General features: G+C 40.6%; 1 protein-coding gene across 1 annotated transcript; it reads left to right on the top strand.

Moving 5' to 3' along the window:
• The first annotated feature begins 507 nt into the window (after positions 1 to 507).
• LOC145780154 (uncharacterized) lies at positions 508 to 2,101 on the top strand. The gene is made up of 4 exons (XM_082591864.1): positions 508 to 685; positions 1,167 to 1,218; positions 1,345 to 1,492; positions 1,802 to 2,101. The coding sequence occupies exons 1-4, from the start codon at positions 508 to 510 to the stop codon at positions 2,099 to 2,101; spliced, it is 678 nt and encodes a 225-aa protein (XP_082447990.1).
• Positions 2,102 to 15,523: the final 13,422 nt, after the last annotated feature.

Below are 15,523 nucleotides of genomic sequence, written 5' to 3'. Positions count from 1 at the left end.
TGTTGTTCTTTTAGTTGACTTCTCTTTCATTTAACATCTTGGATTTTAAATGGCATTGCATGCAGGTGTGAAGTATTTGTACCAATGAATGCAGTATGGTAGTAGTAGTAGGCCACTGTTACCAGTGCACTGGTGCACAAACTGACAAAGGAAGGGTGTTTATTGAGACCTGGTAGCTTCTAGTGATATCCATGCAACAATACGTTTTCTGGTAATTGCACACACTATCAGTTAAATAAGGAGGCCAGCCTACCAGTAGGAGCTATGGTTCTTGTTACTTCTGAGACCACCTGTAAAGGCTATAACATATTCAGATATAGATTAAGTTTGAAAAAGCAAATGTTCTGTGTGGCCATTTTTTTCCTAGGTCTGATGTTAGTTTTCTCTCTTTACAGCTTTAAAGATTTTTATGAAATACCGGTAATGATTTCTAAGTTGTATAGCTTAGTTTATTAAACAGTTAGAATTGATAGACTAGTTTTCAGATGTTATGGAGATAATTGAATAATGGAAAATCAGAATCAAGCTTTTTATAATGAAAGTTTATGCATCAAATGCCAATCTCATAATTTATCAAAGCTACAAGAAGTGAAACGAGGTGGACTGAAGACATTAATCAGCTATGCACAAAACATTGGTGACAGTCATCTTTATCAATATCTAAAAGAAAAAGAAGAGAGCGAAAGTAGTTGTAAGGTGCATGAGGTGTGTCAAAAATTACTTGCTGTTTGCTCATGCTTGGAGTGGATGTGATACAACTTCTGCAATATATCAACAAGGTACCAATATAATTAATCAGCTTTGGTAGCAGTAGGCTACATTTTAATCTTGCTTTCAGTGTTTTATCTATAGTGTTTGTTACAGTGTTTTATATATTTCTGAACTGCTTAAACCATGCTTGTCTGAAAGTACATTTTTACCATTTTCTGATCAGCTTTTAAAAGATATGCAAGAATTCAGATGGCAGTCATTACCAAATCCACTCAATATTATTCTAATATTGTAATACTTTTATTTGGAATGCCAATGTATGGAGTGTATGCACACATTATTTGGTGACAATGATTAATTATGTCATCTGTCTTGTTGCTTAGGAAAGCTAAAGATGTTCAATTACCTGAAGAAGGAAGAATTTCAACAATATGCTGATGTATTTGGGTGATTAGATTCTACACGTGAGCAAATAGCTGATGCTGGAAGAGATTTGTTATTGAAAAGGTTAGTTACTGGGACTGTATTGGTGCACAGTTAATTAAATAAGAAGAAATGAAAATGTTGCTGAGTAGCCTACCAGTCTGAATGAGATTCACCGATAGTAATGCTATATTTTGTTGATCCATCAAGCTTTAGTGCAAAACCTGCCGATTCACTTGGCCAACTACGGTACGTCAAGTACATGCAGATGGTTGCAACAGCTTCCACTGTTCATCCTGAAAGATTGCCACCCACCGAAGCTGCAATTCGTTTTCATTCCTTCAGAGTACATTTGCAGGTGAAATAATAGTGCGTAGCCTAATGGTATTGTAACACAATACCCGTAATCATTTAGTATAAAAGCGTCTTTGCTCTATAGATTATACCACTTGAAGATATTTTTCAAAAATTGTTTATTGTCGGTAACTTCAAAATATTACAGCAAATTGCGCTATTAAACTGCGGTAAGGAAAAGATGCAAGTTATAGCAAAACAAGTTGCGTTATAATATGACTAGCATAAACATGTGGTGTAGGCTACTACAAATCAAAAATTTTATGGCAGCAAGACTTGATTTATCTAAGTTGATATAAAACTGTTGCTTCAGGTATGTCAGTGGAAGCATCTTGACACTGAAATCTTGGATCTCACACAATGGGGATGGAAAGCTGACGCAGCAGGTGCAGTTATGCCAATAAAGGCCAATTTAGATCCGGCACCAGAATGGCTATTGAACGTTGTACGATGCAAATGCAAAGAAGGAACAAAAACTCAATGTGGTACAATGTCTTGCAGCTGCAGAAAACATGGCTTAAAGTGCGTACAGCATGTGGAGAGTGTCGTGGGGAAACTTGTTGCAATCTCAGTTGCGTACAAGAAGACTGCCCTGAGGATTGCGACGGTTTGATCATGTTTCAATAAATGATCTGTTCTGCCAACAAATTAAAATCAAAATTTTACAAGTGCTCCAGTGATATTAAAAACGTTCTATTCCGTTCATATTGTACTCCAATGTATGCGTGTCATCTGTGGGAAAATTATCATCAACGTAACATTAATCGCCTGCGTGTTGCCTTCAATAATGCATTTAGAATTATACACAATTTGCCTAAACATTATAGCGTACGTGAACATCAAGTCTTGTGCAACATTATAACATTTGATGCATTACTTCGGAAATATGTTTTTTCTTTTGTTGGAAGATGCGAAGTATCCGAGTGGTTAGCGCGTTGGGCTCGCATTCGAGAGCCTGCATGTTCGACTCCAGCCACCCGCACTTGCCATTGTTTCTCTGGGCAAGAAACTTTACGATCATTGCCTCTACCCAGTGATCGATTTCGAGTAATGGGTAGTACCAAATTTAAGTCATAAGTAGAGTAGACAACCGGAAACAAACATTGCCGTCGGTTGCAGCGTGGGTCAGGTGTATGTCGGAAGGCGTACACCGATGCATAGCGCTCAAGTCCGCTTTCCCGCAATGCAGGATAAAGATAAACAAACAAACAAACTCTATTGTTGCCTCCCTGATGAGGTCCGATTGCCATCGTATATCAAATTATCGTCTTCATTATAATAATTCTATGTATGCTGATATCTAGTTATGATGGCTGCCATGTCATCTGATTGTTTTTATCGTTCTGAATACTTTCAGTTCTTCTAACTTGCAACACTACCGTACTATTGTCTGTAAACTTGTAACATTAGATAGCCTATTTAGTGAGATTTTGTGCATTTGCAGTTTGTGTATTATTTCGTTGTTGTTGTTCGTTATTTGTGCATTTGCAGTTTGTGTATTATTTCTTTGTTTTGTATATTGACAGCTTTGTCTGATGCAAATAAATATTATTATTTGTGTAGCCTATTGCCCAAATTTGAGCTACCGGAAAGATTCCACTGGATAGTTGAGCTGTACTCCTTAGACATGGCATATCCACTAGCAGTGTGAGTCGAATTTTCACCGTCGACAAGAACAATAGTTACACGCCTTGGGCACTGGCAGCAGTGACCGAGTGGTTAGCGCGTTGGGCTCGCATTCGAGAGCCTGCATGTTCGACTCCAGCCACCCGCACTTGCTGTTGTTTCTCTGGGCAAGAAACTTTACGATAATTGCCTCTACCCAGTGATCGATTTCGAGTAATGGGTAGTACCAAATTTAAGTCATAAGTAGAGTAGACAACCGGAAACAGACCTTGCAGTCGGCTGCAGCGTGGGTCAGGTGTACGTCGGAAGGCGTACACCGATGCATAGCGCTCAAGTCCGCTTTCCCGCAATGCAGGATAAAGATAATAAAACAAAAACACTCCACGGCATAATTATTGAAGTAGAGTTTTAAAAATTTTCGCATTTTTTGTATAATGCCCATAATATACTCTAGCCACTTGTAGCGTTTAGTTTCGTCATTATACCGGACCTGGGGTACAAATGCCCCCTTGAATCATTATATGAAGCTCCGTTATGTCTAAAAACGATTTTTTAGAACAAATGTATTAGATCTGCAATTATCAATGGGCTGAGAGTAATAGGTAAGCAATTTTAATTTGATGACGTCAGAGTGACGTCATTTAAATATAAATAATATTTTATCAAATGTGAGTTGTCTCTTTCTTATACACATAGGAAAAAAAGTTAAAAATGAGCCTAAAAACTTGTGCAAAAGGAAAAATACAGTTTCGCCACTAGCGGCGCAAGGTGCTGCTTCAAAAACGGCCATAACTTTTTTTGCCAAGGGTCTCTGATTGGAGGAGAGTGAAAATCTTAATCTAGAGGAGTTAAGCTTTCCAACGATACCTAGTTTGTTAAGGTCGCAATTTATTCCAGGTCAATACGTTTTACGCTTAGACTAAATACCGCTTCACTGCAGATTCGATATCTTTGTCCGTCGCCTTGGCTTGCCTTCGAATCACATCTGTAATAATACAAAATGAGCTCTCTGTGAAAACAATTTCGCTCACAACAACAACAACTTAATTACACTACTAACTCATTATTAGATAGCACATCTTATGATCGTGGATGAAATGTCGAAAATATGTAGTAAGAGTGACGCAGAATTAGGTCAGCACGTCATAATCACCACTGTTGTATTGAGCGGGAACATTTGCTGTTGTATGGAATATATCCAGCTGCGATTACCAGCGCTGTAGGTCTTGTTTGCAAAGTGTTAATCCGAAGTGCTAATTTACATTGGCTGGCAATATTGTCGTTTTTATATCGATTCAATGTTGTCGGACATTGAATCGTTGTTAAAAAGGAAAACTAGGTTAGTTGACATCCGAGGGAAAAACACGTGTCTTCATAGTTCAGAAATGTTCCCGCTGTGGGTTAGTGACTTCAAACCCTCAATGGTGACATCATAACGGAATAAATGGTCAGATTTTATGAAAGGCGGTATGCAGTTGAAACGATTTGCTGAGCTGCGAGCAGTTGAAACAATTTAGTGATCGTTAGATGGTCCCGCAATACCGGATTACAATCCCGATAAAGCAGTTATTGCGTGGTGTAACGATTCTATTGCAGGACGTCGCCCAGACTTCAACAACGCTAAGTTATCATTTTAATATTGTTGAAAGTTTAATTTTATTTGCTTGTGCTATCGTTACTTTGGCCTCCAAGCACGCAAATTTGGCCGCCGAGAAGGAGCTTTCGGTAGGCCACGATGGCTGCCGGAAAAAAACACGAGTTTTGAGGCCTGCCCTAGTCAACAATTTGGGTCGATCCTTTCCTGAAAAGCATAGGCTAACAATATATACTGCATCATGTTAGCATCAAAAAAGGTTTTGCCATTTTTTACATCATAATAATAAACCAGTAGAGTAGTAGACTACTATTTCTGGTGCTTTCGTGTGTATCTCTAGTTTTAGAAGCACTGTGAACACAAATCAACACAACACTTCAAAACTAACCGCAGCTATATCTTCTTAGAAACATCGTCCATTTTCCAGGAATAGGTTGAATGCCATTCTTTGCTGCGTTTGTCTGGTTGAATGGCGGTTACCAGGTTTCAGATCCAACTATTATGGACAATTGCCATAGCACCATCCTCTCCATCAAACTCTATTATATGATATTGTTCCATTTCTGTATCTTTCGTCCAAGAAAACCTTGTATCAATAATAGGCTATGAACAAAACTACAGTTAGTTAAGAATAAACCTGTGAACAAAACACATGTAAAACAAATAATTCGTCATATGGTTTGTTCCGATCTTAATTTTGTAATATAATATATACAAAAACTAAATTAGTAATACACAATCTATACAGCAACCAGTATATACCTGTGGTCACAGCGGTAAACCATAATCTCTTCGTGGGAAAATTTTAACATAAAGTTCCCGAATCCGTTCGTCTGTATATAATGACCGAAGAAACACACACTTGAACTTCTTTTCAATAAGTGTATTTCTGTAAAATTAGCCCGCGGCTATCGAAATCGAGATGCAACGCCTTACACCTCAAAACTGTCACTACGATACAGATTACTTGGATAAAAGACGGAGAATTTGTCCAGCTAGCAAGCACCAAATAAACCAGTTAAATGTGCGACCGACTTCCAACAAACAACTTCGAGAATGAATCAGAAAAATTTGTGATAACTCAAAGGCGACGCAACATTTCATGTTTAAACCGGTTTCAACAGGTTTGACCCAGGTCTTACGGACGATGGTGCAATTTTGGCTCATGTTTTAGGAATTTCCATGACGTAATATTCAGTAGACCCGAACGGTTTCTACATGACGTTTGACCAGGCGAACAACCGTCTGGAACATAGCGGCCCCTAGTTATGACAGTCTGACATGGCATAACTAAAAAAGAATTGACGACAATTGTGAGCCAATGAATAAAAACACATGATACACAAATTGTTTGAATCACTCACGTTTAAGTTAATACGCAAATACAAAGGACATGCAAAGAATGAACAGCAATAAGAATAAACACGACGATACATGAAATTGGTACCATAGGTATTAGGTACACGCAAAAAATGACGCTATATACAATGGTTGCGATAATAACCGACTGTTCTGGGCTCATACAAGTGTCGGCCACCGCAGACAAAACCAGGCTCAAACCCTAACACTTAGGTGTTCTTTACGGGGGCGAGGCACGAAATATCCCTCAACACATAGTCTACTTTCACTTTCCCCGTACTCTCATCATAGTTGCAGACGGCAACTTTAGCTCTACGAACCACAGGCTTCCCTTTCCTAATTTGTGGAACTACCTCATGCACCCTCCCAAGTTGATACTTCCCACGTTTACCAATGTCCTGTAGAGAACCTACCACTACAAGTTGACCAGGCTCCAAATTCTCGGCCATTTTTAGCCATTTTTTTCGGCCCTGAAGACCTGGCAAGTAAATCGATCCATTTACTCCAAAACTGCTGAGAAAGTGACAAATTGAACCGATAATCCCTTCTTAATTGGTCACGATCATGTGGTTGCCCAACAGCACAGTATGGGTCTAAGTATGGGGTCAAAAGTGAGGCAGGGGTGATGACAGTAAATTCCCTAGGGTCGTCACTCAAAGGTACCAAAGGGCGTTCGTTCACGATCCGAACGGCACTGCCAGAGTTTGCAAAATACCATCTCGGTAACAAAAAATCCTTAAGCAGGTCCAAAGAGCGAAGCCACGACTCCCACTCTTTAACAAAGCTATCAGGGACCTCGGTGACCCAATCAAACTTGTCTATCGCCAATTGCTGAAGTATAAGGCGTGCTTTTAGAAAAAATGGCGCTCCAAAGCCTAGCGGATCAAAATTTTGTCCAAGCTGACTGAGCATACTTCGACGCGTGTGTTTAGCTAAGGGCTTTAAGGAACATCCCAAGTAGCAAAGATTGGCGTCTAGCCAGCTCCACGCTAGCGAAGTTATTGGCGACGCGCCAGCGATAATCGCCAGCCAGCCGCCACCGATCTGCTCATCGCATAGCCGGCGTAACGCTGGCGAAATTCGACAATAAAGTCGGCTGTGCGTAAGCGCCTCGATCGCGAAAGTCGCTCAAGTTAGTTAACGGCGCGCTGTCTGTACGCCAACGAATTTCGCTAAACTTACTGGCACGTTTTTGCGGCTGCGCGCGCTGTCGCTGGACTGACGAATGTGGCCCTGCTGAAGCCCTTTTTTTTCGGCCACCAGCAGCAGCTGTTGTTTGCGAAATTATCAAAACAAAACACTAAAACTTTTTGAAGCATTTCGTGTATTAATTGTCTTTTTGTGGTTAAAGCGAGACGCAATTCAAGAATGTAAAACAACGAAAACAATGAAGATTTTTAATACACTGTCTTACCACAGCTCCATTTTCGTAACACAATGCTAAAAAATGTTTCAGTAATAATGAATGGCGGTTTTTCTGATCATTTGTAATACAAATAACAGAACAATTTACAAGTCCAAGCCATGTGAGAGCAAAGCTAAAGACTATAAACATGAGATTATTTGTAAAAGCCCAGCAGCTGTTAAGTGAATTTTGACAGTTTTCGCGAAACAATAATTTTTAAGCAAAAAATTCTATTAAAAAAAACTTTCTTGGTTTTCCAAACTATAATGAGTTTGATTAAAATGTTCGCTTGCAAGATTTACCTTAGGCCTAGGGTAGGGGTGAGTAAAATTTACTCCCGGTTAGAAACCAATTGTGTACTACATACGACAGTATCATAATTATATAAGCATAATTATATGATAGGTATTGCAATACGTCAAAATCACAGCACTGGAAGAAAATACACAGCAACATCAAGAACACTACTATTGCTTCCACTGTACTCTATGATGTAATAAAGACTAATACGTAGCCAGCAGGGAAATTCAAATTAATGAGTTTTTTGTGCTATCTGGCTTTGAGGGTTGCCAACACGGCAACCACAATTATAGGGAAGGGCCACCTGAACGACGACCATAACGCATTTTCGTTTGCACATCTGTTGTGGCTGTCATGCTGGCAACCTTCAAAGCCAGATAGCACAAAATTCAAACATCCACGTAGGATACATGCAGTATACCAACAATCATGAGTGATTATTGCGTTCCGACATCCATTAGGTAAATATAAAAAAAAAATGGGAACAGGTCGTTTTGACGCCAAAGAGCTTTGGTTCGGGGTAATGTTAGGGATTAGGACTGGCGGCAAAACACCCCTCCGAAAACACGTTTGAATAACAACATTAAAGATATTAATTAAATGATTAATAACATTAAACTCGACTTCACCACAAGAATTAATATTAGTGCATAGACGGCAGTGGCACAACAGTGTTTGGCAATAGCTTGTCGGGATAAGATTTTCCCGAATACAACTACTGTACGAAGGAAGCAAACCGAATTAAGAGGCACGCAAAAATAATAATTCGCAGCAAGATGTTAAAAGAGAACACTAAAAGGTCAACAGACAATCAAAAAACAGATAGCGTTCATGTATCGTCCGAATTTTTATCTGCGCCGGAAGTTTTGTTTGCCCGGTTCTTTTTTTTTTATTTCTCTCACCAGCCGCCTTCAAATACCCCTTCACTGCAGATTTGAAAACTTTGTCCGTCGCCTTGGCTTGCCTTCGAATCACATCTGTAATAATACAATATGAGCTCTCTGTGAAAACAATTTCGCTCACAACAACAACTTAATTACACTACTAACTCATTATTAGGGATCGAACCGATGGCAAGTGTCCTTAACCTGCATGAGGACATAAGCGGGGTTCATTGCAATTAAATGTACTGTATAAACCCCCCAATGACGTAGCAAGACGGGTAGTAATAAAACAAAATTGTAATTAGGGAACGTTCAAATATTACGTAACGCCTGCGACGGGGGGGGGGGGTATGTAAAGCGTTACGTTAGCGTCACATCGGTGGGGGAGAGGGTTTAATATAATTCATCAGTGATAATACTCAGCATTATTGAAATATCTTTTGTGATAAGGTGCTGCTGAAACCAGTGTTTTATCCTGCAACAACAACCACGCATGTGATATTGGGAAGGCATGGCTAAATAGTAGAAACTGATATATTACAGGACGTTGTCACATTTTAACGTTTATATTACAGAAAAATATTCCATTCCTTGATAAATCTTCCAATTTGTCAATCCTCAGTTGATTTGATTTATATTTAACTTCCATTCATAAAAACAAAGAAGCCTGGCATTTTCCACCATCGTACTGTAGTATGCATGGTGTTAGCAATAGCATTGCAGCACTTATTACTGACGGTAGCTCGTAAAACTACTTAAATATACAATTATATAAATACAAACTTACCAAATAACACTTTTTTATTTTCAAATCAAGAAAGGCAGTTTTTTCGTTTTTTTCCACTTCAATTAAACTGAGCGGCCAGATCGTCATTCATTAAAAGTCGCATAACTCTCCACACAGTTTCCGTACAATCATTTCCTCAAACCGTTATTTTCCATCGCTGTTAAATGAACATCCACACGTTACTCAATAGTCAGTTTAGAACTGAACAAGGTAACAAGCGAAGTCTAGATCGTGAACTCAAACCAAACAACCACACGTTCTGTATATTGGTTAATCGTTAGGTTATTCTTTAAAAATCATCATAAATTGGTTTAATAAACATGATTCTATTTTACAAACTAAAGTATTTCTGCACACAAAATGTATGTGGAAGCGTTTAGAGCAAAACAAACAAGTTTTAAAAATTGTAACTGAGCAGTTGAATAATTAAAAGCCCAGACAGCAAAATCTGTCATTTTTACATTGGTTCAATGTCCGCAGACGTCACATCAATGTAAAAATGACGGGTTTTGCTGTCTGGGAGGTTCTAATCTTTTTTGAGTAGCCTATGATTTACGGTCGTTATCACCTGCAAAGCGAAAACAAACATGTAACTAATATGACAACAGTTACTTTATAGGTGCAATAACAAATATTTTGTCAACACGTCATGTTAGAATTTAACTGATCGGTTGTTGCATGACATAAGGCTGGTGTAGCCATGTCGGAATATGATTGCATGTACCTATTCCGACATGGCCTACCACACATGTAGCTTGTGGCATAAAAGTGTATAACAAATGAGTACAGTGACTTACAATAGCTGCCAAAGCATCCGCATCTGCTTCTAACTTTTCCTCCAGATCAAAAAGAAAGCGTTTGTTAGCTTGCTTAAATCTTCATGTAATTAAGGTTAAAACACAATAAACTAGGACACAGTTCCCTCTTTCGACACTTTCTTACATGCTGTAGGCGTAACCGGGTACAGCAAAATAAGTGCAAAGTAAGCTTTATTGTACAGCAGTCTACCCAATAACTGAGCAAGCGCAAAAGAGTGAAAAGACAATTAATCAGACAAACAGGCTCTTCAAATCAAATCAACCGCGTGTTTGAAATGGCACGTGACTTCAATCAAGCGCAACTAAATGGTATGATGACGAAATTTTTCTAATCAAGCGCGAAGCTCAACCAACACCATCTGACGAAACTCGACTGCGCGTTGCCAGCGGAAAGCGAGCGAAAATCGAAAGCGCGTCTCTCGCTCGAAAGTCGACGGCGCAGAGCTAGCAGAAAACGCTCACATTGGCGACATCGAAAATCGTTAGCTGTAGGACAGCGCCTGACTGGCGAATATCGTCATGACTTTAAAGAAAAAAAATCATGACGATATTCGCCAGTGAGGCGCTGTCCTACAGCTAACGATTTTCGATGTCGCCAATGTGAGCGCTCGCCGCCCTGATGACGCCAGCTGCACGCCGACTATTGCTACCTGGGATGCGATACGCATCTCGTCAGACTCGGTTTGCCACACACAACCCAATGTCTTCGCTGATGGCAAAGTCATATTTTCAGTCTGAAAGTCAATGTCACGAATCAAAGGTGAAAGCATCTCATTATCCAAATTTGACAAGACAATCATAGCCTCCTTGTTAGCACTCCACTTACCAAGTTTAAACCCACGGCTATCAAACAAAGCAATTGATTCATGAGTGATTTGCTGAGCTTCCTCTAAGCTATCAGCCAGGCGCGGATTTATGGGGGGGGCCCAGGGGGCCCGGGCCCCCCCCGAAATGTTGCGAGGAATTATTGTTGAAATTCTATGTATCCGCATCAAATCGTTTGATATGCGTCTACACAACTGATATTAGTCCCACGGCAGACTTTACTTATCTGGGAGGGGGGGGGGGTAATTTTTTGTTATTATTATGGTTAAAATCATCCATCGATCAGACTCCTTTATTCCGTTATACAACTGTAAATGCATTTTAATAGCAACATTTGTTGGAGCTGACTCAGCTGAAACCAATGCTGAACCAAATGACGTCAGTTGAAACAATCTGAAACCTTGAATGGCTGTTTTATAGTTTTTAGCCTTCATTATAATTTCAATCAATTGCCGTCTATGCTTGCAAACATACAAACATCCAATTGGTCATGGACACTGCATACAGGGTTTTAAACCAGATTTCAAGTTTACTTTGCATGCTTAGCAATTTTTATTCAAGCAAAATGTATTTTTCAAACATTCACAATTGATGAAATGGCTGTTTCTTTTAATGTATATTTTATTTTATGGCATATCGTATATGTCGTAGTATAGTGGCGTAGCCAAGGGGAGGGGGGGTTACAACCCCCTCCCCCTTTGGCACGCGTGTGACATCACGATATTGAGAATAATGCTTTCAGTCTCTGTTTCTCTAAAATAAAGTTTTCCTAATTTTAAACGAAACTGCATTAAAAGAGCGAGTTTTGCCAATACCAAACATTTAAATATCTCAGCCAGGAATTAGCAACAAGAAAACATAGAGACTTAGGTTTATTACCGAAAAATCCGAAGAAAACATGATCTTATCACCATTTTACAGGAATATTTATACCCACATTTTTGTTGAAAATGCTCCCAGAATGCACCAAATTCAAAGCAATTTTTCAAAATTTTCTGGGGGCTGCCCCCCAGACCCCCGCCGCTGGGTGTCGCATTTGGCGAAGACGCCGACGGGCTTCGCCCGCCGGCCGTAAAAACCCCCCCTTTCAAAATTCCTGGCTACGCTACTGTCGTAGTATCATTGTTAATATCTGTTTTATCTTTTTCTTTCTGTTTAATTGATTTTCAAATTTTCTGGCCCCCCCCGAAAAAAACTCCTAGATCCGCGCCTGCTATCAGCCGAAAATATAAAATCATCCATGTACATATTATTTGCAATATTGCAGAGAGTCAATTCACCAGCACTGCTGGGATTCTGCTCGATCATTTTCTTTATAGCCAAGCAAGCGATATACGGGCTACTCTTTATTCCCCAAGGGTGTACACAAAAACGAAATGGTACCATCCTACCATTTTCAAGGTCATCATCTTCAAACCACAATATACGAAACAAATCCCTTTGCGACTCAGGTAACTTTATTTGAAAGAAGCATTTAGTCACATCAGCCATGAGACCAAATCTACCAAGCCGAAATCTAGCCAAGACATCTACCAGAGGGTTTAACAAGTCAGGACCCGAAAACATTACATCATTAACACAAGTTCCTCGGAATTCAGACTTGCCATCGTAAACAATGCGCTTTTTTAATTGTGACGTAACAAAGTATGGTAAATACCATTCAAATCCCTTGACATTTCCTGCTTCACCAGTACGCTCAATATAGCCATTTGATTTAAGATCTTTCATGGTGTCAGTAAGGAAATCACGAAGTTCAGGTTGTTTTAAAGCTTTCTTTCTTAAAGCAGCAACTCTATCTGACGCCAACACAAAATTGTTAGGTAGATCAATATCTTCCTTCAACGGAACAGGTATCTCAAATCGACCATCTTTCAACTCAATATTCGGTTCAACAAGTTCTCTAGCCAACTTATCATTGCGAGACAATTCACAGGTTTCATTTTGCAAGGTCAAATCCTGAATGACTTTATTCAGGTCTGCTATTTCCATATCGCGAGACTCAATTTTACGCTGAAAGCCAGAGATGACATCCGACTCTGAAGACGTCTGCACTCTGCACACTTTAGCAACGCTTTCATCTAAGGGTGACTTACCACCACAAGCCAACCAACCGAGAGGAGTGAGTAAAGCATGCGGTTCACTACGATTTTCACCAACACGTTCTTCTTTTGCCCACATCAAATAAGCGTTGTCGTTGCCAATCAGTACATCTACAGTACTACAATCATTCAAATGAAACATATTCACGTCATGAAAATGACGGAAACCATTTAAATCTTGTTTATGCGGTAAAGTTTTAACATCATCAGCCCAAGCTGGGTTAACCACCGAAGTTATATCACAAAACAGTTCATCTGTCTCTAACGACTGGATGTTGAGTTTGACAAGGTCAGCACAAGTAGCTTTCTGACCAGCCAGGGTATCCATTTTAAACGACGCTTTATCGTACGGTTTAAGATCAAGTTCACACACCAAGTCACTCGAAACAAACGTCAACTGCGAACCAGGATCATGCTGACAATACACCAACTTCGATTTGTCAGTCATTGGATTCAAAACACGAGCAGCAGTAACGCGGTTAAAGGCTGCTTTAACATTTCCAATCTTAACATTACGCACAGGAACTCTGGCACGAGCATCATCTTTCCCAACAGAATCCAGAGAATCATGTGACGTCACATAAAAATCATGCAGAAGAAAATAGTGTTTCCTATCGTTGTTAGGCCCACACTTACGACAGTTATTTGCATGAACGCAATCCCTAACCATATGCTGGCGCAAACAATTCAAGCATTTGCCAGCTTTCACAATGACATCTCTCCGATCTTTAGGTGTCAAGCGCAAAAATTCTTTACAATTAGACAAAAAATGATATTCAACTTGACCACGTGACGAACAACAAATGCATGCCGGTAGGGTTTTACGTCTGGCTTCACCACCGCGCGGTGCGCCAACAACAGTCGAGTACTGCGAACTCCCTGACATCACATCATCGTGGGGTTTTACGGACGTCTGCCTAACCGGACATGAAGGCAATTTTCCTTTGCCAAACTTTTTAAAATGCTGCGACTCACCAGAATCGCCCATTAGCATAATGCTAAAATCAGTCGACTTACGCGTTTCCTCTCGTACAACAAAATCGAACAAACTCTGAAAAGTAGGCTCATTAGTGCCACCATACTGATCACCTAAAAAGTCAAGATAACGCTGCTTAGCGTCAAACGGGAGTCGCTTAGCCAAATCCAAAACAAAACGTCCTTCCAATTTGTCACGCTGACCATAAGCTTGCGCGTAAAGCAAACACTGCGATAATTCATCTTTAAACTCTTTCAGATCACTGGAAGAGGTCGAAGTCAATTTGCTACCATAGCGATACTTTCTAATTTCCGGTTCTGCAAAAAGACCTCCACGAACCCCAAAACGCTGGGACAAGCGAGCTAACGACATTTCTATCCTGTCTTCCTCTGACAAGCCAGGGGTGTCAGAAACCAAATTAGCAATCGTTTGCGCAGCTGTTCTAACACAAGCTGCTTGTAACAAAGTCAAACAAGTCCCCTTAAAGGGCGAAGCTGCCATTAAGGCCGTAACACGATTTTTAAAGAAGATAAATGGCATATTATTACCATCGTAACCAATCAAGGCCGCCTTATCGAAAAACGTCCTACTATTTTGGTATTCAAAAAAGCAATCCTGCTGTTGAGAACTCGATTTAGCGGGAGAAGACAAGCTATATCCCTTAAGGGGCTGAGTGGGCTCAGTCACGTGCACAGCCCGATCACGATCCTCACACACGTTAAAATCAGGAGACGCGATACGCCTCTCACAACCACTCAAATTACGTGTAGCTGGGCGACCAAAACCTAGCGGCGCAGAAAACTGTGAAGGGGGCAAAGCATTACTACTAATGGCGGCCCCGTGACCTGTACGCTCTGGGGGAGGAGTTCGGTTGTAATTCGCAGACCTTGGCTCTACAGCATTCGGAAGACCCTTAGCCGCGGCCCCGAGACCTCCTGAAACAGCTGGAAAACGTGTGGATTGCCCTGGTCCACTCACAGGTTGAACGGGCGTTTGGAAAAGGTTATGTAAATTAAACTGCGATTGATGTTCATTTCTGGAATGCCTAGAAGAGCTCTTCTTAGAGCTACGCCGAGAGCCCACCTCTGATCGATATTCAGCTAAAACTACCTCTTTACGTTGTTCAGCCCTCAACTGAGCGTCTTTGAGTGCGAACTCAGCAGCTCTCGCGGCGGCCTCAGCTGCTCTCGCTTCGGCCTCAGCTCTCGCGGCAGCCTCAGTTCGTATGGCCTCAGCTCGCGCGGCAGCCTCAGCAGCTCTCGCTTCGGCCTCAGCTCTCGCGGCAGCCTCAGCTCGAATGGCCTCAGCTCTCGCGGCAGCCTCAGCAGCTCTCGCTTCGGCCTCAGCTCTCGCGGCAGCCTC

This window comes from Aplidium turbinatum, chromosome 11, assembly GCF_918807975.1.
Source record: "Aplidium turbinatum chromosome 11, kaAplTurb1.1, whole genome shotgun sequence".
Lineage (NCBI taxonomy): Eukaryota > Metazoa > Chordata > Ascidiacea > Aplousobranchia > Polyclinidae > Aplidium > Aplidium turbinatum.
This window is presented reverse-complemented; position numbering and strand designations above follow the sequence as displayed.

Excerpts from the sequence above, each read along its gene's own strand:
- LOC145780154 (XM_082591864.1), top strand. The coding sequence starts at position 508 with ATGGAAAATCAGAATCAAGCTTTTTATAATGAAAGTTTATGCATCAAA. Across the intron at positions 686-1,166 it reads AGAAAAAGAAGAGAGCGAAA|ATTCTACACGTGAGCAAATA; the intron begins GTAGTTGTAAGG and ends TTGGGTGATTAG. Across the intron at positions 1,493-1,801 it reads CCTTCAGAGTACATTTGCAG|GTATGTCAGTGGAAGCATCT; the intron begins GTGAAATAATAG and ends CTGTTGCTTCAG.